Raw genomic sequence first — 22,788 nt, forward strand, 5'->3', positions numbered from 1 at the left:
CAAGTGATGATTCAATCAGTAAGTGTGTGCTGCTGTGTGACCTGCGTGCATTCACATGGACTCAGGTGTGGCAGAAAGTTCCAGTCCTCTACCCTCTGAAACTCCCAATTCTCATTTTATCAAGGGCTCAATGTAAAGTAAACCACACATTCAAAATTTATGAGGAAAGAAACCTTCTGGCAATGGAAAGGTACACTTTATATTCTGGGGTCATAGAAGTCTTTATGAGCGAGGGAGAAAAGACATTTCCAGTCAATAGTATTCATCCTCTCAGGCCGCCACCCCTCTACTTTGGGAGAATTATGTTCTTTGCCGAGAGGATGATTAACAAGGATATCCCGATTTCATCTCTGCTTTCTATTCTCAGGCAGGCAGACATTGTGCTGAAATTTCTATGCTGAAGAATTAAGCTATATTGTTTGGCAAAAGAAGAAACTGGAAACAAATCTGTCCCTTTCTACCGCTGCTATTATATCACCCACATTTTTAAAAACAAAAGTTTTGCATTGGATTTCTCTGTTGGGCCGGGTGGTGGGAGGGATGGGGTCTCGAGCTTTTCCCAATTAATCCTGGAAATCCTGCCTGAGAGAATCCTCATGAAAGTTTCACTTACAATGAAAGTAAACTTCCAAGGTGAAGGAGGGTGAAGTCGGCTGGCTGGACTGATCACTGTGGCCCAGTGCTGCGAAGAGAGCTCGGCACATTATTCCAACCCTTTCTGGGAGCATGGCCGGGGCTTGGCACTAGTTTGGCGTTCTTGAGCGTGACGCATTCTGCAAACCTGGCTGCGTCTGTGGCCCAGCTCCAGTTCCTCAGGACTGATCATCAAGCTGCCCCTTCTCCTAAGGTATTTTACAGGATCGCCCCTCACAGCTAAACACCCACCAGCTGACCACCTGTTCCAGGTGATGGGATTTTGGCTCAGATGGGCCTGGATCAGGGCGGACCTCTAAACGCTGGTTTGCATAAACATAAATGTCTGCTGCCCATCTTGAAGATCATCAGCAGGCTTTAGTGGGTTCCTATTCAGTGGTATTAGGGACTAAGGTCAGCTTAAAATGATTCTGAGTGTAAACAGATACAGATATAAACTTTTGGGGGACAATTTGGTAATAGCTAACAACAATTGTTAAAATGTTTATATCCTTTGACCTGATAGTGTTAGTTCTAAGAATTTACCTTAAGAAAATAAATAAATTTATATCCCAGGATAGCTTCATTTTAGTGTTGCTTGTAATTGCAACAACAACTACAAAAAAGCGGAAAAATCCACTTATGGAATAACTGGAGAGAGGTTAAATACATTATGATAAATTTGTCTGATGGAATAAAATGTTCTAAAGATCTGGGAAACACAAAAGAGTGTTTAAAACCATATAAAAACAATACATATGATATTACCATTATTTTGTAAGAAAATACATGTGAATTTAAAAATGCTAATGAACATATAACTACGTACAAACAGATTTCGGAGTGGTGAGATTCTAGGTGACTTTTATGCCTCTCCACATATTCCAATATTTCCATAACAAACACACATACCACTTATATTCGATTAAAAAAAGTTATTTAAAAAATTGTTCTACCCATATATTGGCTTTAAGTCCTCATTCCAAAGGAAGAATGAAGCCTTTCGGGGGCTAGCACTGACTTGCCCAAGTTGAAATTAGTAAAAAGAAAACTGGGGAACTGGAAGAGAAGAGTTGGAGTGGCTGGCAGAAGCCGAGGTGTGTGTTGGGGGGGTGTTTTCCATGCAGCATTTCTGGGGGTCGGGGAGAGTGGAGAAAGGGGCTGAGTTCAAGCTCTCTGTGGACCTCGGAGAAGGGAAGGCCAGCAAGTTCTATCCAGGGGTGTTGTCCTCTTGGCATGAGGATATTGTGAGTATGGCAAAACCTCAGTAACTGTCTGTATGGAAGAGTGAGGTCAGCCAGCAGCTTAAGGGATGCGGAAGGAAGCAGGCCCGTAAAGACCCTCGACTGCTTTGCTACTTGGTGCTGTGGAGTGTCTGCTGCCCAGGAAGATGTGCTGTTTCCAGGCCTCAATCCACTGAGCAAACATGGAACAATGGTGGACCCGTAGTGAGCTAGTCAGTATCATCCACCAGTGATCCTGCTGTCCCTACTGAGCCTCTCCCCACAAGGTTGGCCCAATTTGTGTATACCTATGAGCCAGGAAGAGGATACCAGTGACAATGTTTGCATGGCATTTGATAGTTTACAAATAATTCCCATGATGGTTCGGTTGAGCTCTAGACATTCTTTTCAGGAAACACACATTTACAATCTGAGAATAGCCACACTGAGGATGTTCTTTTGCCTCAGCTGTAATTTCATCTGTGACTCTCTCAGCAAGAATACAGTTCTGTGGAACTGCATTCAGCAAGGGCAGATAGGTGGCTGTTCTTCAAGCTTTTATGAAATGAGGGGAAAACCACTGGTATTAGTCAGTGAGGGATACACTAGCCCTTTCCTTTAGTTTTTCTTTTTCTTTTTTAGACACAGGCTGGAGTACAGGGATGTGATCCTAGTTCACTGCAGTCTCAACCTCCTGGGCTCAAGTGATCCTCCCACCTCAGCCTCCAGAGTATCTGAGACAACAGGCATGTGCCATCATGCCCAGCTAATTTTTTTTTTATTGTTTTATAGAGACAGGGCCTTGCTATGTTGCCCAGGCTGGTCTCAAACTCCTGGCCTCAAGCAATCCCCCTGCCTTGTCCTCCCAAAGTGCTGGGATTATAGGTGTGAGCCACCACACCTGGTAACTGCCCCTTTCTTTTGAATCTAGGAAGTGCTATCAAATAATCAGCACCAATGAACAGCTTCTTAGATTCAGCTGGGTTAACACCGGGGACCCAGAAGAGAGAACCATCAGTTTAGTGCAGACCTGCCAAAGGCAGGTATGAAAATGGATGCTTGTCCTGCAGACTCAGTTCCTGGCTGGTCATCGCCTGGTGGATTTTTCTTTTTAAAATCAATATTTTAAGAAATCACATAGCTTAGAGTCATGTAGTCAACCTCCAACCCAATATGGCATCCCTAAGGATCACCACTCAGCCTCTGTTGAATACTCCTATGATGGGGACCTCGCTACCTCTCCAGGAGAACATTCCATTTCTGTGTAGATATGATTAGAAAGCACATCCACAAGACTGCAGTGTGGATGTCAGAAGAGAATGCTGGGTTGAAAGGGATGTGACTCAGTTTCAGAGGTGGAAGAGGGTGTGTAGCTATAATGATACCACATAGAATTACTATATCCTATTTTTTAGACTTATTTGTTATTTTTCTTCTGATGAACAAACGCTGTGGAGGATATGGAAATGCTTGCATAGGCTTCTCTGTTAGGGAAAGTGGTGCTGGCTGATAATATTGGTTCAGTACATTGTTCATTATTTTGTAGATAAAACTAGAAGTGAGTCCTCCATCCCATTGACTTTGGTTAGCTTGCCTCACGAAGCTTCGGTAATGGTGTATTACATCCATCTCAGCTTCCCTACTAGGTGTTTGTGCCCTCAAGGTACTGATCATCATAATCTAGACTTGGTTGGTGGCAGGCTGGGGAAGGCTAGGATTGGGAAGCCAATGGGCTTCATTAATTAATGGGTTCATTAGTTCAGTTTGTTTGTAAGTTACTATTTTATGAATATTATGTGTCTCCCCAATTGGATTGCATATTCCTTGAGGGCAGGAATTATTTCTTATTCCTCACTGTAGTTGCAATACTGAGAACACACAAAAACCTTATCAGTATATGCTCAGTGATTATATGGAGAAGGCTATGCTGCAGGTAACACATCAGGTGCTGAAGGATTAACAATGGCCATCAGACCATTGGTTTTATGCTAATAAAACATCATAATTTAAAGACTACACTGCATGTTTTAATCCATAAATTATAACCCTTTAACAGATATGAAAGTTTCATATTATTAAAGTGCTTTAAAATATATTTAATTTTTTTAACAAGTAGAAAGAATATTTCTTAAAAGACATTTGATTTTTAGTGGAAATTAATATTACCAAAAACATTCTGTGCATATTTGAATAACAATTTTTTATCTTCAAGAAAAGGGATTTTGATATAAAATACACATGTAGCACTGAATGTCAAAGTGATGGGTATCCTTGGTCAGAATTCAAAATTAGATTTGCTATTAAACCTGTCTTGTTGGTGTCTTGAGTGAAGAACGATCTCGAGCTGGGGAGGGAGGTGCATTTGGTAATCAGGGCTTTTGAAGATGAATTTCCTAGCTGTGAAATAGGTTTGGGTTACTGGTCAGGACAACCATTCAGGCTGACAGGCCCCTGGACTTCCAGGGCTTCAGTGACGGGGACAGGGATGTGGTTGACATGAATATTCCTCAGACAGCCAAAGAATGATTTCCACACAGGGAGCCTCAGTGTCGTCAAATTGGCTGAAAGAGAAAGTAGAGAGGCATTCAGTGAATAATTCATATTGTCCAGGGAATATTCCTTGGATTTTAAAGATAGTCTTTTTTTTTTTTTAGACAGGGTCTTGCTCTGTTACCCAGGCTGGAGCACAGCATTGCGATCACAGCTCTCTGTAAACCTGGGATTCCTGGATTCACTCAATCCTCCCACCTCAGTCTGCCAAGTAGCCAGGACTAGAGGCATGGGCCACCACCCTGGGCTAATGTTTAATGTTTTTGTAGAGATGAGGGGGTCTCGCTATGTTGCCCAGGCTGGTCTTGAACTCCTGGCCTCAAGTGAACCTCCTGCCTCAGCCTCCCAAAGCTCTGGGATTACAGGTGTGAGCCACCATGCCAGGCAAAAGATAGTCTTAGTGGAGAAAGCTAAAGTGACCCTGTATCTCAGCCCACCCAGCCCTCTCCACTTCGGGCAGGCGTCTGACATTCCACCTGCTGTGATAAATCAGCAATGAGGCTACTCTTCAAGTTCTTCAGAGGAGAATCCACAGCCCAAATCAATACCTCTAAACTGGTGCTTTTTATGGGTAATGAAAGACCTATAAAATTAACAACCAGGCTACAGTGTATTTGGAGGGACAGAAAACAATGAAGAATGAAAAGGCTCTTCCTGGGCAACATTCCAGTCTTGAGCTTGACTCCATTTCAGCCTGCCTGATTCTCCTAGTCTGGCCCACAAAAGTTTAATAACTCACCAGTAAAACTAAATGCCTGGAGAGGACAGAGACCAGCTTTTTAGCCCCGTTCCTGACCCTTTGCTGGTATCAGGCTTCTAGGTTAATGCAACCTCTTAAGAGCGGCTTATAAATTACAGGCTTGGGATTGGGCATGGTGGCTTATGCCTGTAATCCCAGCACTCTGGGAGACCGAGGTGGGTGGATCGCCTGAGGTCAGAAGTTTGAGACTAGCCTAGCCAACATGGTGAAACTCCATATCTACTAAAAATACAAAAATTAGCTGGGCATGGTGGCGTGTGCCTGTAGTCCTGGCTACTTGGGAGGCTGAGGCAGGAGAACCACTTGAACTGGGAGGCGGAGGTTGCAGTGAGCCGAGATCACGCCACTGCACTCCAGCCTGGGTGACAGAGTCAGACTCTAGCTGAAAAAAGAAAATTTACAGGTTTGGGGCATGGGGAAATGGCAGTAATGAGGCCAGGGCTTCCCTGACAAGTGCTCCTTTCTAGCAATTGCCTTTCCCCACATACCAGTGTAAAGGGCCTTACCATCTCCACTGTCCAGCCAAGAGTTGCCCTGCTACAAACTCATGGGCTGGAGCATCACATTTGTTGGGTTAAGAAGCGAATGTTCAGAGCTGTCATAGGGCAACATGTTATAGAAGTCAGGACAAGAGTTACCTGGAACACCTCCAAGGTGTAGTGGTTCTTGAGTGCTGGCAGGTGGGAAGGGCATCCGTCCAGCTGTGAAGCTACTATCTGTGTCCAGTTCCAGGCTCAGGATGTGTTGTTTTATGGTGACTGGGGAACGGAGGCTGGTTAGGTGTGTCATCGGAGGGGAGCCGGGCCTAATGTCTACACTATTGACTTTGTTCTAACTCCTTCCTACTGGTCCTGTGGGAGTGCTGTTTGCAGGAATTTGGTCAGCTTAGATATAAATTCAACTCACTTCTAAACACCAGGTAGTGCTTCCATGTACATGAATGAATTTAACCCTTCAAATGAATCTGTGAAGAAGAAATGATTGTTTCCCATTTCCCAGACAAGAGAATGTGTCTCACTGATGAGCCTGACAAGATGGCTTGGTTACCAAGTGGTGGGATTCAAGCTCTGGTCTCCTGTGTCCAGAGGCCATGCTGATTTCATGTGATCTCAAGCAATCCTCCTGCCTTGGCCTCCCAAAGTGTCTTCATACTTTCTATGAAGACACTGACTTCTGAAAGCTGATGCAAAAGACAGTGCTTTTGACCCTCGACAGAAAATTCCTCCCATGTTAACGATCTCAGCTAATTGCAAGGTAGTTACCTTTTAAATTAGCCAAGAAAAGACCACATTTTTACAACAGGTATTTTATAGCCAATACAGGTGCATAGATCTCTAATATCTGCAAGTAACTAATAAAATTACAGATTCTTTTTGAGAGGAAATGCTTGCTGCAAGCAAGCATTGGTTTGTCTAAATAGTCTGCATTAATATTAAATGGTTGTTGAAAAAACCCAACAATGAGGCTTAACAAAAAACAGATACTGAACACTGAGTATGTATTAGACACTGGGCTAAGCACTTGTCACACATTATCCCATTGAATTTCTACAACCTTAAGAGGCATACTCTATTTTTATCTTCACTTTACAGAAGAGGAAATTGAAGATAGAGAACAGTTAAGTGACTTTCCAAGGTCACACAGGGAAAGGGATGGAACAAAGATCTGACCTCTGTTCTAACTTCAGAGCCAAAATCTAAATCACAATGTTATACTATCTGGATAACTAGCATAGCTTATTAGTGTGCTAGGCCCCAAATACAAACAAACAACACCAGTAACAATAAAACATTCAATAAGTTCTGGAGAATTGGAGGTGGCAACCATGAGTGACAGAAGCATAGGGGATGAGAATGGACACATTAGCCTGGGGGGCTGGCCCTGGTCAGGCACTATGGATGGAGGGGCTGAGGCTGCCTTTGGGATGTTCAAGTCAAGATGGAAAGGGGGCCTGTGTTAGTGCATGAACAATCAGCTACTGAACATCATACCTGCCACGGAGTGCCACTGTCCATCACACAGAGACTGCTTTGGTGTGACCGACGTCGAGGTCCCACCTGCTCCAGTCTCCATAGAGGCCGTGACCTGGAACACACATGCATTTTCCCATTTCGTTCAGAAATGCAGGAGGAGCCAACCTTCCCCTGCCATCTTCCCTTCCCAAACCTGGCCCCACTGACAGCTTAAGAGCACATTAGATATTGGTCCTCCTCTGCTTCTGCAGCAGGTGACCGCATGGGGTCCAAGGCTTCCAGAGATCTCTCTAATGCATCCCTTCCAGGCAGGCAAACTGTAAACCAGGTTGGACCCCAGCCGCAATGAGCTGTTTCCTTCTAATCCAAACACCGCCCCCATCAGTTCAACTCAAAGGTTACTGATTGGAATTAATTAATGCGTGACAGTGGCTCTGTGTGGAAGGATATGTGAGATGTGGAAGGCAAAGATACTGTGGAGGCCTACAGCCTGCTGCAAGGGCCAGCCAGTTGTCGTAGTTCCGCTCAAGCATTATTTATAGAGTGGTTTTCGTCCAAGACATTAAACAAGCAAAATGACTGAGTTTGCATTGGGCATGCACTGGGAGCCAGGTACACAGTCTGTTTTGTGCAGAATCCCACATTCCTGCTTCCTAAATCAGGGTCTCCTCCGGGATCTTCCAAGGGTTAAACCAAGGGGAATGAAATGAGAGGACTAAAGTAAGTGTATTTATAAATAATTTACATTTAATTTGCATGTAGCCAGATGGGACAGCCTATTCACAGGCAATTTTTGAGCTAAACAATGTCACTGCTATTATGAAGGTCATCAGGTCTTGATTTGTTTTCCTGAGAATAATTCCTTCCCAGAGACTCTCAGTAAAGACTCTCTCCAGTCCCTCCTCTGAAAACCCAGAATTGTCTCAAACACCTTGCAAACTACCAGATACCTACTTAGACTTAATGAAAGGCTACAATAAAAAGTGTTCTAGGAGTCTCACTCTGTCACCCAGGCTGGAGTGCGGTGATGCGATTTTGGCTCACTGCAACCTCCATCCCTGGGTTTAAGTGATTCTCCTCCCTCAGCCCCCAAGTAGCTGGGACTACAGGTGTGTGCCACCTTTTTGTATCTTTTTTTTTTTTAGTAGAGATGGGGTTTCACCACGTTAGCGGTGATGGTATCTATCTCCTGACCTCGTGATTCACCCGCCTCGGCCTCCCAAAGTGCTGGGATTACAGGCGTGAGTGACTATGCCCAGCCCAGAACATTTTATTTTCTTCTGGGGTTCTTTTCCCCTCACACTTAATAAACTGTGGAAGGATGGGGATGAAAGAAAATGGCATATTATGTCAATCTTTCACTGGAGGCCTCAAGTATGGGTCTTCCTAAAAGAATTTGGTTTTAAAGGGACATCTTTGAGAAGGAAAGAGATAACTGGGCGGTGGAAAATAAGATATTGACTCAGGCCTGTGAGTGATGGGACAAATGAGGTCACAGAGATGAAGGAGGAAGGGATCCATGAGAATTGAGTATATGGCAATTTCTATAATCGTGACAAAAGCCTTAAGATATAAGAGTTATTATCTACATTTTACAGATAAGGCTGAAAGAGCTTAAGTAACTTCCCTAGGGCCTTATAACCAAATGCTGGAGCTGCAATTCAGCCCAACTTGTTTGAGTTTTCCCAGTTTTAAAAATTAAGAACAGAAAACGTGATGATAAAATTACTTGCTAAAGGAAAATGTGAGTTAGCCCTAAGGTCAAGGCTCTTAAATACAAGACTGGATCCCATTCTCTACTATAAACCTGACCCACTGTGGCCTCCAGAAGTGGAAACTGGTTTCCACAGACCCTCCCATGACATCAGACTGCTACGCACCTTCCCTGCCTCCATGTAAACACATAAGTGCTTCCCCGGCTGACTTCCGATGTGTATCAGGATTCCAGTGAGACTTCTTGGGCGGATGCTGAAAACAAGCTTAAATTCTGGCCCCAACAACACAGAGTGAGCTTTCCAAAGAAAAACAAAGCAAAAGTTAACGTATTGCTATGAAAGAAAACAGCGTATAGTTCTTTTCAGTTTTTTTTATTTTTTTTGAGATGGAGTCTCACTCTGTCACCCAGGCTGGAGTGAAGTGGAGCTCACTGTAACCTCTGCCTCTCAGGTTCAAGCGATTCTGTTGCCTCAGCCTCCCAAGTAGCTGGGATTACAGGTGCCCACCACCAAGGCTGGCTACTTTTTTTTTTAGTAGAGACGGGGTTTTGCCATGTTAGCCAGGCTGGCCTTGAACTCCTGACCTCAGTCGATCCGCCTGCCTTGGCCTCCCAAAGTGCTGGGGTTACAGGCTTGAGCCACTGTGCCCAGCTGGGATACAGTTCTTAAGACGCAAAGACATAAACTCTATGGAACTGCTCCTTACCCAAGATGACATGACCTCCTTCTTCAGAGAAATAAATGCCTTTCTCCAAAGGGCCCCCCAGGCAGGAAGACACCCCTGAGCTTGAAGAAGGGGTATCCAAGGGTTTTGAATCCAGATGAAAATTCTTCAGACATCCCACAAAGCTATTTGTGGGGAAGGTCTGCAACCAAGAAAAAAAGAAAAAGCTCATTACCTACATCTCCAGGAAAGGCATGGGTAGCCAAGGTGAAGGGCACTGCAGCTTGTCAGCAAAAGGGGGAAGGTAGGTAGGGATTCATTCTTCCTGCTTCCGAGTCGGGTTCTTCAGACTCAGGTTCTAATAGCTGTTGTATTTGGCTCTCTGCCCACAGTGCCAAGAAAAACCTGTGTACCAGATGTTGGGTGGGTGGTCGAAGTTTGCAGGTGCCACCAAACCAAGTGGTGTGTGTGCAGGAGGGCGGGGGTAGTGCAGATTGCTCACTTGTGCTGGAATAAGGACAGAGATGGTTGACCTGACCCTGGTCCTCACAGTCAGAGCAGCAACAAGGGAAATTTCCACCTTACAGTGGACATATTTCACCATCTCTTTGCAGGTAAAAACCCCTTCTTAGGCTTACATGAGGCAGTGTGATAGCTTAATGCAGGGCAGCTGACCAATATAAAGAGGCCAAAATGTTCCAAAAATAATAAAATGCAAAAAAATCTTCCACATTGTTGAGCTCAGTGCACCACCACCAAGTCACAAATGCTGCAGAGTTAAAATAAGACACAGTGTGCATCGTCAGTGGGCTTTCGTGGAGCCCCATGCCTGCCTAGAGCTGGCTGGAACAGGGGACTCCTCTCCTGGGGCCCTGGAACAGGCTTGTGGGGTTCTGTGATCTCCTATGTTATATACCAGATGTGTTCTGCATGTGCATTTTCCTGGGGAGAAGTACTGTAAATTTCATAAAATTCTCAAGAAAGCTTAAGATTCATTGAATAAAACTCCTAGACTCCCTTCTAGAATGAATGCCTTTAGGGCTCTGAAATCCTACAAGACAGATACGGCAATAAGGATATGATAACTTTAAGAGAAAACATTGGATGGGCGGAGTGGCTCATGTCCGTAATCCCAGCACTTTGGAAAGCTGAGGCTGGTGGATCACCTGAGTTTAGGAGTTCGAGGCCAGCCTGGCCAACATGGTAAAACACCGTCTCTACTAAAAATACAAAAATTAGCTGGGCATGGTGGTACACGCCTGTAGTCCCAGCTACTCAGGAGGCTGAGGCAGGAGAATCTCTTGAACTTGGGAGGCGGAGGTTGAAATGAGTCAAGATTGCTCCACTGTACTCCATCCAGCCTGGATGACAGAGTGAGACTCCATCTCAAAAAAAAAAAAAAAAAGAAGAAAATGGTGATGTGATACCATTTTCACATCATGGCGCCAGCATCAACAGTAAACTACTGACTGGGATCCCTATGAAACTTTTTGTTTCATAAGATTTGTCATGCTACACAATGAAAAAGCTGTGTTCTAAAGCTAGGACTCTCCAGGAGGGGCCAGACCCAGCATTGATCCCTAAGGGCTGACTGCAGTGCTGGTTGGTGTTCAGAGGCAGACACTGATCTGACGTGGCCTACTCCTGAAAAGGATATGTGGGAGGGCCCATGAGATGGGTTATACCCTCAGGTTGAAAGAAGGCTGCAAAAAGAAACTTGGCTTGTAAAGAGGATTGTAAGTGGGGTGCTACTAATTGCCCCAGATGTTAGGATGCTGGGTGTGATTAGGGTGGTATAAAGAGTATTTATCCGAGGCCAAAGAATACCCAAATCTTGCCCCATCCTGTGATTTCTCTGAGATGAACATAGGAACAGAGGTTGAGAAAATGCAAACATTAACAATGAGAATCCTCCTTAGCAACTAATATGCGGTGTATATGAAATATATATATAATGTGTATTATAAATAATGGATAATGTGTTATATATTTTTATTAGAATATATACCTGTTTTTAAAAATGACCGTATATAAAAGTGACTGTATATAACAAAGCAAAGTAATACTCTATTGCCTGCTGGGGTACAAGAAGTATACTTTATTGTATAACACTGGAGCTCTGGTCCAAACCCCAGTGCAAAACCCAAGTCCGCCAGGCTAAGCCCTGGCTGAGGCTAGGTCAGCCTAAGCAGCTAGCATCTAAACTGGTGGAGAAGACCTGCTTTCATTATGCCCATTTTTAGGCCCAGATTTGAGCCCAGGGTTCTTTTGTTTTCCCCACTGCAAGCAAACGTCACACCAGAATATGCCACCAGGTCTGGAGCAAAGGGGTAAAGGTTGCATTCAAGTGGAGGGCAGTCGACAGAGCTGAACTGTTGAGAGGCGCATCTTACTTAACTTTGTCGGGGGGGAAACAAAAGGCAAGCCTGGGGAAAAAAAAAAAAAAAAAGGCAAACCTGGGACAAGAAAGACAGGTTCCCAAGGCTGCCTCAAGTAACCCTAGTGCAATGAACACTGTGGCAGGGGGTAGGAGAGAGGAAGGGAGAGGGCACCCACAGAGCTCAGCCCTGGAGCTGTGGCCCTATCAGAGCCTTGAACTTGACAAACCTAGAAAAGCACCCCTCTTCCAGGGACAGAGGAGTCCCAACTTTCACTTCGCCCAGCATTCCCAAGTTTAGTTTTTGAGATCATTTTGTTACTTTAGATATTAAATAACATTAAAACACAATATTCAGATATTAAGTTATTCTTTTTTCAATTCTCTTTCTAGCGTTTGGACGAGGAAAAGGAACAGCTTTTAGCTTTGTGCTAATATGTCTTAAACGCCCTCTTGATTACGTGTCAGGCACCTTTTCCTCCAGGCAAAGAGCACATAGGTCACGCGACCGATTTGACATTAATAACGCTGTTTGGTTTTCAAGTGTTTCTTATGGTTACCTATTATTTATGGTGAAGAATAGTAGGTTTCCACTTATGGGAGAGATAAAAAGGTCCCACAGAAGCACATTTAAAATAAATAGTTTGATGGAGAGAAAACCCGTGAGCCAAAGTTTTACCTGGGTATGGCAAAGATGGTGAAAGTGGCAGAAATGACTGCAATTTCGAACACATTATGTTAATCAAAAAAAACTCTGTCTATAACCTAAAACCTCTGTTTTCGCATTCCCTGGAGAAGAAGCCAATAGATTCAGGTTTAGGAAGCAGTAGACAAGCCCTATCTTCACCCCTTCAAGGTCTGCGTCTCAACCTGCACCTTAAAAATGAAGACTTGGGGTTAAGAAATGGACACCTCCTCTGTGTGCTTGTGAACATTAATTAGACCCTTAAAAATCATTTAAAGTATTTTGACATTCTCATATGTTGAGTATTTTGAATATCACATATAATTATGTCTATAATACAAGGTGAATTATTTTTATCCATGGCTCTGAACATAACTATTTACCTTTGGTTTCCCTGACGGAGATGATCCCAGGTAAACTGGTGCTGTGATGCTGATGGTGGAGTTTCCGGGCAAACTTCCCTCCCGGACCCTCAGTCCGTCCACAACCAAGCGCCCCTTTTCTCCATCATGGCCAAACACCACCTTCAGAGTGAGGAAGATCTGTGAGTTGCATTTTTACCTTTGACAATTGGCATTGTATTTTATTAAATATTAGTGGCCAAATTTAAAACCAATGTTTTTCTGCTCCTTCAAACAGCTTCAAAAGATGAGTTTTTTTTTTCAGTTATCACCATCACCATCATTTTGTGAGATTGTTAAATATTGAACAAACTGAGCTAAAAAGGGGAACTAAAAAAAAGGTTGCTCAGAAATGAACTAATCAAAATATTTTATAGAAATGATCTGGAAACTAACATAAAAGATAAACAGTTAAAGGCACATCCACAGGCAACCCCTCCCATTAACAAAGGGGCAGAGACAGTGTGGACAGTGGTAGGGAAGTGGGTGTAGCAGAGCCGTGGCACCTGGGGCAGGCCTCTTGGGCAGGTGGAAGGAGGGCACTTCTCTTCTAACAAGAGGAGCACTTTGCTAAAATTTCCAATCCCTGGGGTCTGGTGTGGATTCTGCCATCTCATGACTGTGAGACTATTCACTGATGATGCTTCCATTTAAATGCCAAGCTGTGACCTTCAGCCTCTACTGCCTGCTGATATCTGGGTTTGAAGGTCTGACAGGCCCTGCAGCCCTGAGATGTTCATGGCAGAACTCTGCATCTTCCCCAGCTCTAAACTGCATTCCTCTTGACCACATCTGCTTCTTCTCCAGCTTCATCTCAGTAAATGCCCACTAATGACCCAATTGCTGGCCCCAAATCACAGGAAACGATCTGGACCCCTATCTTCCTCTCACCCTCTATTGGTGACCCATCAGCAAGCCCACGTGGTTCTACCTTCCGCATGCATCCCTGGCAGTCATGTCTCCCCACCAGCCCACAGCCTCTGCAAGCAAAGGCAACAGCAACCACATGGGCTCCCTGCCGCTACTCTTCCACCCGGGCAGTCTCTTCAGCTAAAGAATTAAACGATATATGGATCTGTACATGGAAGAGTTTTAAGACCCTTTAAAAGCTTTACAGACCCTTTCAAATAAAGTCCAAATTCATAGCTTGGCTTTCAAAGCTTAAATCATCTGGGCTCTGTCTTCCTCTCTAATTCCATTTCTTACCACTTTGCGCTTTTTCATTCAGCTAATTCCCACCTCCAGGTCCCTGTTACTTCCTCTTCCCTCTGCCTGGAACCCCTTCCCCATAACCTCATGTGACTGCCACCTGCTGCGCTGGGGCTTTTTCGACTGCCTTATTTAAAACAGTCTCTCTGTTCTGTCATTTTTTTACCTCGCTCTAGTGTTTTCTCAAAGCACTTACCAATCTCTGACATTACATTGAGGAATATTTGCTTATGTGTTCCAGAAGGGCAGCTGAATGACTAAGTGAATGCACCTGTCAAGTCACTTACGTTTTCTGAAGTCCAGCTGCCTCCTTAGAGAAAGAAATAGGTCCTTTCTTGCCTTAAATGTTATTTCTTTGAATCTAGAATGCCTTTAAGCAAGAGGTGAGGTGCTAGGATCAGTCCAGGACCAAAGAGGGGCCTGGAGGCCTGGAAACTGGTCACAGGGGGAGAAATGGTGCTGGAGGCAGGAGTGAGAGTAGGCAAGGGGCATGAGGCCGCCGGGGGAGAGCTGGAGGGGATGGAAGAAGCAATCAGTAAAGTCCACCTTGACTTTACTGTCTAGGATGACAGCCATGTGTGGCGTGTGTGCAGCCTCCAGTACTGAGATGCCGGGCACGCAGCGCCTGCAAGCCCTCCCACTGCACACAGCTCTCCCACCACACGCCTTCGTGTCTGGGAAAGATGCTGGGACTCCTATTTTCAGCAACTCCAAAAGTGAATTCCACACCAACTGGAGACACTGACGCAGCCCCAGCTCTTACCGTGTGCCATTTCCCGTCATTGCATTTCTCCTTGCTTTTGAGCCTCAGTTTTTTCCTTTCTGTCCCCAGTGCAAAGACCAGATGTCCTTTTGAAAGATAAAGAGCCATAAAGGAGTTCTTAGTGCCCATGTGAAACACCAGCCCTCTGGAGGATGTTGTCTGCACGTCCACAGCAAACTGTGACCTGTGGTGAAGAGTGGCAGTGAAGAGAAATAGAGGTGTTCAGCGTTTCTTTGAATCTCAGAGTAGAGACACAGGGTGGGGGGCAAACACACAACCCCCATTTTTCAGATGGACAAGCTAAGGTAGGTACTGATTAGATAACCTGTTTCTCTAAGAACTTTTTTTTTTTTTTTTGAGATGGAATTTTGCTTTGTCGCCCAGGCTGGAGTGCAGTGGTATGATCTCAGCTCACTGCAACCTCTGCCTCCTGGATTCAAGCAATTCTTTGCCTCAGCCTCCCAAGGAGCTGGGATTATGGGCACCTGCCATCACGCTCAGCTAATTTTTGTATTTTTAATAGAGACAGGGTTTCACCATCTTGGCCAGGCTGGTCTTGGACTCCTGACCTTGTGATCTACCTGCTTCGGCCTCCCAAAGTGCTGGGATTACAGGCATGAGCCACTGCACCCGGCCAGATTCTCTGGGAACTTCAACAAGCTATTCTATTCCAAATGTTAATGGTTTTGTTGGATAATTTCCTTACTGATCTTTTATAAAAGTCTATGTTTTAAAAAGTTATGGTAAAATACACATAACATAAATTTTGCCATCTTAACCGTTGTTAAATGTATAGTTCAGTGCCGTTAAGTACATTCACATTGTTGTACTATCAATCTTGAGAACTCTTTTCATCTTGCAAAACTGAAACTTGTACCCAATTAAACAACAGCTCCCTGGCTTCCTTTCCGCACAGCCCCTGATAACCAGCCACCACTCTACTTTCTGTCTTGATGAATATGACTACTTGAGGTACCTAATGTAAGTGGAATTGTAAAGAACTTGTCCTTTTGTGACTGGCTTATTTCACGTAGAAGCCTGTACTTTTCAAACCCAATGAATATGCACTGTTTTGTATGTATTCATAGAGAGGGAAGTCACAGGAGAATTAGGGGGCAACTCGAATAACAAGGATGTGAGGTAAGCATCAAAGAAGCGTTTCCTTTCTGTAGGACAAATTTAATACAAAGACATGGAAGCACAGACCCGCCTTCTCCCACACACCTCTACATTTCTCAGACCCTAATACCCTACCTGTGAGGGAAGAAAAATGAGGCAAATATCACAGAGTAAAAGCAGAGTGCGCCAGGTGTGGTAGCTCATGCCTGTAATCCCAGCGCTTTGGGAGGCCGAGGTGGGTGGATCACCTAAGGTCAGGAGTTCAAGACCAGCCTGGCCAACATGGGGAAACCCCGTCTCTACTAAAAATACAAAAATTAGCCAGGCATGGTGGCAGGCATCTGTAATCCCAGCTACTCAAGAGGCTGAGGCAGCAGAATTGCTTGAACCCAGGAGGTGGAGGTTGCAGTGAGCCTAGATCACACCACTGCACCCCAGCCTGGGCAACACAGCGACTCTGTCTTAAAAAAAAAAAAAAAAGAGTGCAGATTAGTGTTCATTTGCATGATGATGATGGTTACATGTTCTATGCACATCCAGCTAAGCAAGCTTTACTTTTTATGAAAACTCAACTCATCCATCCATCCATCAAACAAGTATTTAGCGAGTGTGGGGGATGCATAAGGCACGGTGCTGGACCCAGGAATGCAGTGATGGATGTTTCATTCCTTGAGTCGTTTATGGGGCAGGGGTGCCCTGAGAGGGATGCATAAAGGTGTGCATGAAAGGGTTGTGGGAGATGCAAATATCAACCGGCTGTCCTCAGCCATTCCTGTGGCTAATGTCTACGCAGACAGCAGACAGAGGGCAGAAACTGGGATCATCCCACTCAGAGTGGCACCCCAGTGTCTATTATGCAGTAGGCACTCAATAAATAGTTACTGAATTGAATTAAATGGTAAATGGAAAATTCAGAGGCAGAAACTAGAAGTGGAAGAAAGAAATTATACTGTTAATTCCCTTTGCTTTTTAATTCTGTGAGGCTGAGATGCACATTTATTCTTCAGATTAGCAAGTTTCCTTGAGGGCAATGTTCTTCAAAATGAAAGAGAAATCTATATTTGTTAAATTAAGACAGCCAGATGGTAACACTGCTCAATATTTCTCCTGGTGTGTCTGTGTTAGTGCGGAGGTTTGGAGGATGAGGGGTAGCCAAGTTAAGGAGGATATTAGAACGTGCTGCAGAATAGAAAGGACTTTCCATATGTGGGCCTGATGATCAGACTTGACATTTGCTTTCCAGAACTATTTCCTAAAGTAACTTTCGTTCGTAAAAGACTAACTGACTAACACCCAAAAAAAGGCATCAGCAGATTCAGATCCCAGTACATGATACTGTAGCTGTGACTCTTCATTGCTGGAGGATGGGAGGACAGGGCAGAGAGCTAAAGAGCATTTTTATACATTCACCAAAGGGGTGAAGTGACAGCACCTGTTGTAAAGGAGTGTCAGAGCACTGCCGGAATGTCAATCAGAATGAGAACAACAGAATCCTCCAACTCTTACAACTTTCTGAAAACATCTGATTGCTACAACATTTGGGGCTAACATAAGTTGAAAATTATATTTACTGATTAACTTTTTTAAAAATGTAACTTTTTAAAATGTTACTTTTTCATTTATGATGTACAGTTTAATGTTGGATGGGAAGGCACAGGGGCTGAACTGTCAGAAGTTGGTAACTCGCTGCACTGAATGTGCTGAGAGAGAAGCTGCCCGGGAGGGGAGGGAGAAGATGATGGAGAGGCCACAAGGGGGAGGCCAGAGGTGGGAGGCTGGGGAAAGGGCAGCTGGGGCAGTTTCTTGAAAGAGGGAGGTCACTGTCATTAAGGTCAGCTTGACCAAGAGAGCAGGGACGGGGAGTGGGGTCTCCCCACCACCCAGTAGCCGGGGGAGGGCGTAACTGGAGGGACACTCTCCCTCCCTCTGCCTTAGCTTCTACTAGCACAGTTTTGGAAAATGAGGGACCCTGAGACTTTCCATGGGGCAGCTGGAGACCCGGAGCTGTCCACACAGGCTTTCTCCTGAGCTCAGCATTCAGTCTTTCTCTGGCCTTTACCTCTCTCTGCCTGTGATGTACGCTCACAGCTTACTGAGTGGGCTTCAAGGGCCAGCCTCCTTACACGCTATGACCTCTCCTCCCTGCAAGGAAAGCATCATCAGGCCCACTGAACCGACAGGAAAATTGAGGTCCAGAGACAGGTAGCAATTTGCTAACGTGCAAATTGGCATAGAGGGACAGCTTAGGCTTGGAAAAGTTAAACAGCCTGTGGCCACCATGAAGTCATGCTCCAAGAGAAGCTGCAGCGGGGAGCACAGTGCGGCTGCCATGCCCTGGGTCTTCAATGACACCCGAGGGTACTTGAGCCAGGTCATTTATGGTCAACAATGGGCTCTTCTCAGAGATGATCTCTGCTTGGGGGCACTGAGGCACCTGACTGAGACTGCTCACAGCTGTACTGCAGCCTGAGGTCCTTCCTATCCGGCTCTATTCTCCCTGCACCCTCCTCTCCATGTCTACAGGCCCACAGCCAGCTGTGGGCTCTTTCTGCCTGCTCCTGTCCCTGTCCCCATCCCCTCCTGGTCATCCTTCACAGGCTTCCCCACAATAAATCCCTTGCCCATCTAATCCCATCTGAGTGTCTCTGTCTCAGAGGAGCTGCCCTGGCACATGGCCTGGGGTCACACGGCCAGTAAGTGGTGGAGGGGACTGAAAGCCAGATTTTAGAGCCAGGTCCTTTTAAACTCTGGGCAATTCTGCCTCTGTAGAAAAGCCATGAAGAAATAGCACCTTTTTAATCTATGTCTTCTTTGAATCACCTGAAAATGACAAACCTTGTTTTTCTACTTTTTTCCTGACATAATTCATATTTCTGCTTATTCCCCTCTCCCCAGAAGAGATGCAACTTGTTAGCACGAAAAGGCCAAATGTATTCTCTAAAAATGATCTGGCACTGCAGCTACCTAAAAAGAATGATTTTCCTTTCACTACAGAATACAAGAAAAGAAAGGTGATTTATCATAGAAATAAAACAGTAGCTTTAAAACAAAAAGTTAGCCTTATTTTTAGAACACCATCAATTCTAAACCAGAGCTGAGCTGATTGTTTCAGCCTCAGAGCACTACACCCTCACGTTTGCCTCCGGCTGCTGGGAGAGCACATGGCAGGCAATCACACTCCCCGTCCTGTGCAGGCCAGCACCTCTTTGCACACAAATGGTAGTATCATCTTCATTAGAGACAGGTGCATGGTGTCATGGCAGCCAGATTTCCCTGGGTGGAATCGCAGAATCAGGTTCTGAGTTGGTGCTGGGGCAGGAAAGCTAAATAATACCTGGATTTCAGCAGTTCCTGAGGAAGCTTGAATAGCAAGTGGCTGGTGGGAATGTCTCCAAACCGGAGGGCTCCATGATTGGCCTGCATCCTGGGAAGCAGTGAGCAAGCATCTTGCCGCACCTTCATGCTCCTTGGGGAGGCTACTGGTGTGTCTTGCAACAGCTGCATGGGAGAAGAGCAATACCACATCATTATCAGGGGACAGAGTGAAGAATGCTTGTCTTGCTAGGTACATTGCTTAATTTTCACCATTGATCCTAAGGGATGAATTCAGCAGGGCAATGGAAGGCCTGGGAAATGGTACTGTGGAGATGGGAAGTTTCCACTGAGAGCCCTTCCTGAGGGTCACTGACTGGCATGGAGCGGCAGAACAGAGAGCTCATTCTTTAGCTCTTTAACTTTCTCCGAAACCAGATCCTCGCAATCCCCATCAGTGCCCTAGTGTGGCTTTGATTTGAGAGCATCTTGCCACCAGGAAGGTATAAGACAGGGCTAGAAGGCAGAGGGGCTCATTCTTTTGGGGGAGAAACAAAGTTTAGGAGAATCTAAATACCCCCTTTTCTCTCCCTCCTTCTTTGGGGAGCATGCATGTTATTCTCATCTTACACAAGTCTGGGTTCTTTTCTGAAAGCTGCTAACCTGGGACCAGTGGCTGCCTGGTTCCCCTCTCCACCACTGAGTATTGGAAGAACCACAGTGTCGCTTGAGGGAGCCAGCATTTGGCCAGCAGCACCGAGATGCCCACAGCCTGCCAGTGAAACATGGAGCTGCAAACCTGCGGCCACCTCCCCTAACGACCACTCACTTGGACAGCAGGGCAGGTGAAAGGACCAAGATAGCAGGAGACAGAAAGAAGGGAGAGGACCACATCCTGTCTCCACTTCCATCAGAGTTGACTCATGCAGAGAAGTCTGTCCTATGCTGGATGAGGTTTTGAACTTTTGAACAGGACTGAGTTTTAATGCAGAAAAACAACCATAATAAATGTTAAATGTGACTAGGAAATTGCTGGAAGTAACTGAGATTCCCCAGGCCTGCCCCTCTTTTCTCCATCACAGAGCTCAGATTCTGAAATGCCCATGAACCTCTCCCAGGTGCTCAGAACTCAGTGGGGACCTCCATCAGTCAAAGCAAAGGGTGGGGATTCACCTTACCACGGGTTGGTTCAGAAATGAACATGTGATCTCTCCCTCCTGCTCAAGGAGCCCTGAGAGGAAGTTGAAGGTGGGGCTTCTGATAAAGGATTCCATATTAGCACAAAGAGAAACCCGGGAAGAATCAGTGCTGCTTGTGCTGGACAGTGTAGTGAGGATATGATTCCCAGAAGCACGCAGGATGGAGCCAAGAGAGCCAAGAGGAAGCAGAGCCAGCTCCTGATGGACCAGGCCTCAAGCCTCACCTACCCCAGCATGGCTCACCATGTGAGATTATTATTATCGTTTAAGTCATTAATTTTGCAGTGAGTTTTCTGAATCAGCAGCTAAAGGCTTCCTGAAAGGTTCACATTCCTTCAGGGGCGGGTTTTCTTCCCTGACCCAATTCCTGGATACAGTGCTCAGAATGCAAACTTGAAATCAGTCACTTGAAATGATGCTTGCACATTGCTAAATGGAGATGTTCTACCATACCCAACAGAAACTTAGGTGAGTTACTTAAATCACAGCCAAACCTTGATCCTATTGAGATTAGAACCCAGCCCCAGCTCCTGCCTGGGGCTCACACCAATGGGCCTCGCTCCCTCTCTGGGGATCTTCTCTGTGTGTCAGTAGCATGAGCATGGAGATGAATAGTTTTGACAGATAGCCTTTGCCACCAAGTCTCCCTTAATTCTCTTAATGGTATCATCATCCTTTAAGGCATCCAGGCTCAAAATGTTGGTCATCATGGACACCTGCCTCCCTTGCCTCTTTCATGCAATAAGTTCTCATGTTCTGCTTTTGTTCTGTGACATAATTTTGTTTCCACTTCTTCCTTTTCAATTCTAGTGCCTATGCCCTGAATGTCAGCCCTGACTTGTTTTTTATTTTATTTTATTTTTTTTTGAGATGGAGTCTCACTGTGTTGCTCAGGCTGGAGGGCAGTGGTGTGATGTCAGCTCATTGCAACCTCCACCTCCCTGGTTCCAGCAATTCTCCTGCCTCAGCCTCCTGAGTGAGGTGCCCACGACCACACCTGGCTAATTTTTGTATTTTAAGTAGAGACGGGGTTTCACCTTGTTGGCCAGGTGGTCTTGAACTCATGACCTCAGGTGATCTGCCCGCCTCAGCCTCCCAAAATGTTGGGATTACAGGCATGAGCCACCACACCCGGCCAGCCCTGACTCTTTTGCTGGGATGACTGCAGTAGCTTGCCAATCTGACTCCTTGGCTCTAGAGCTTTCCTACACCAAACCATTCCACTGGCTGCTGCCAGCTTAGTAATCTTCAATCTTTTCAACTGCTTACAGCACTCCTTTCAATGACATTACATTGACTATAGACAAATGTCCAATTGACATAGGTCATATGAGGCTTGCCTGATCTGGCTTCAGGGTGTGATTCTAAGTTACCTCTCTCTAGTCTCCTTTCTCCACCAAATTTCCCACTGTTCACCAAGCTTTCCGGGCCTTTAGAGCACATTCTTTGTGCTTACGTTTGAATCTTGTGCTCTTCTTGTGCTTCTGGGAATCGCATCCTCACTACATTGTCCAGCACAAGAAGCGTGGATTCTACCCGATATCTCTTTGTGCTAATACGGAATCCTTGTCAGAAGCCCTGCCCTCAACTTCCTCTCAGAGCTCATTGGCCATGAGGGAGGGGTCGCATGTTCATTTCTGAACCAACCCCTAGTAAGATGAATCCCTACCCTTCACTTTGACTGACGGAGATCCCCACTGAGCTCTGAGCGCCTGGGAGAAGAACACATTCTTTGTGCTTAAAAGTCTGAAGTTTGAATTCTGACTCTACCATTTACTGGCAGGGTGCTTTTTGGTAACTTTTTTTAAAACTCTTAGACACCCAATTTCCCGACCTGTAAGGTTGGCATTTTAACTAGAGACAGGGTTTCACCATGTTGGCCAGGATGGTCTTGAACTCATGACCTCAGGTGATCTGCACCTCTGAGAGAGGTGTGGTAAGAAGGGAGAGAAAGAGCATGAAGTCTGGTGAGGATGCATTCAGCGATGAGTCCCAGCTACATCCTGCCTCCAGCTTTGGGCTTCTGCTCAGGCACCAACAATATTCACTCATCTAAATTTGGTCACCTTCTCCAGAAGAACCCTCCTGATTCCCATGATAGGAAAATTCCTGCTGTACCACTCCTGTCCCTTTCATTTAGGTTTTCATCAGTGTGCACAGTAATAATAACTAGCATTTAATGCATACTTACTATGTGCCAGGCAC

General features: G+C 45.3%; 1 protein-coding gene across 4 annotated transcripts in view; it reads right to left on the reverse strand.

The window, feature by feature from the left end:
• Positions 1 to 3,861: 3,861 nt before the first annotated feature.
• LAMA3 (laminin subunit alpha 3) overlaps positions 3,862 to 22,788 on the reverse strand; it is a 262,162-nt gene continuing 243,235 nt past the window's right edge. For all 4 annotated transcript variants that reach the window (XM_032293185.1, XM_032293183.1, XM_032293184.1 and 1 more), the window contains 8 exons: positions 19,407 to 19,570; positions 14,954 to 15,137; positions 12,964 to 13,104; positions 9,561 to 9,720; positions 9,020 to 9,150; positions 7,158 to 7,251; positions 5,805 to 5,924; positions 3,862 to 4,417 (listed from right to left, as the gene is read on the reverse strand). In XM_032293185.1, coding sequence (XP_032149076.1) covers positions 4,272 to 4,417; positions 5,805 to 5,924; positions 7,158 to 7,251; positions 9,020 to 9,150; positions 9,561 to 9,720; positions 12,964 to 13,104; positions 14,954 to 15,137; positions 19,407 to 19,570 — 1,140 coding nt within the window. In that variant the 3' untranslated portion in view covers positions 3,862 to 4,271. The remainder of the gene's footprint in view (positions 4,418 to 5,804; positions 5,925 to 7,157; positions 7,252 to 9,019; positions 9,151 to 9,560; positions 9,721 to 12,963; positions 13,105 to 14,953; positions 15,138 to 19,406; positions 19,571 to 22,788) is intronic.

Source organism: Sapajus apella, unplaced genomic scaffold (genome assembly GCF_009761245.1).
Source record: "Sapajus apella isolate SASKATOON/1434 unplaced genomic scaffold, GSC_monkey_1.0 scaffold29, whole genome shotgun sequence".
Taxonomy (NCBI): Eukaryota; Metazoa; Chordata; class Mammalia; order Primates; family Cebidae; genus Sapajus; species Sapajus apella.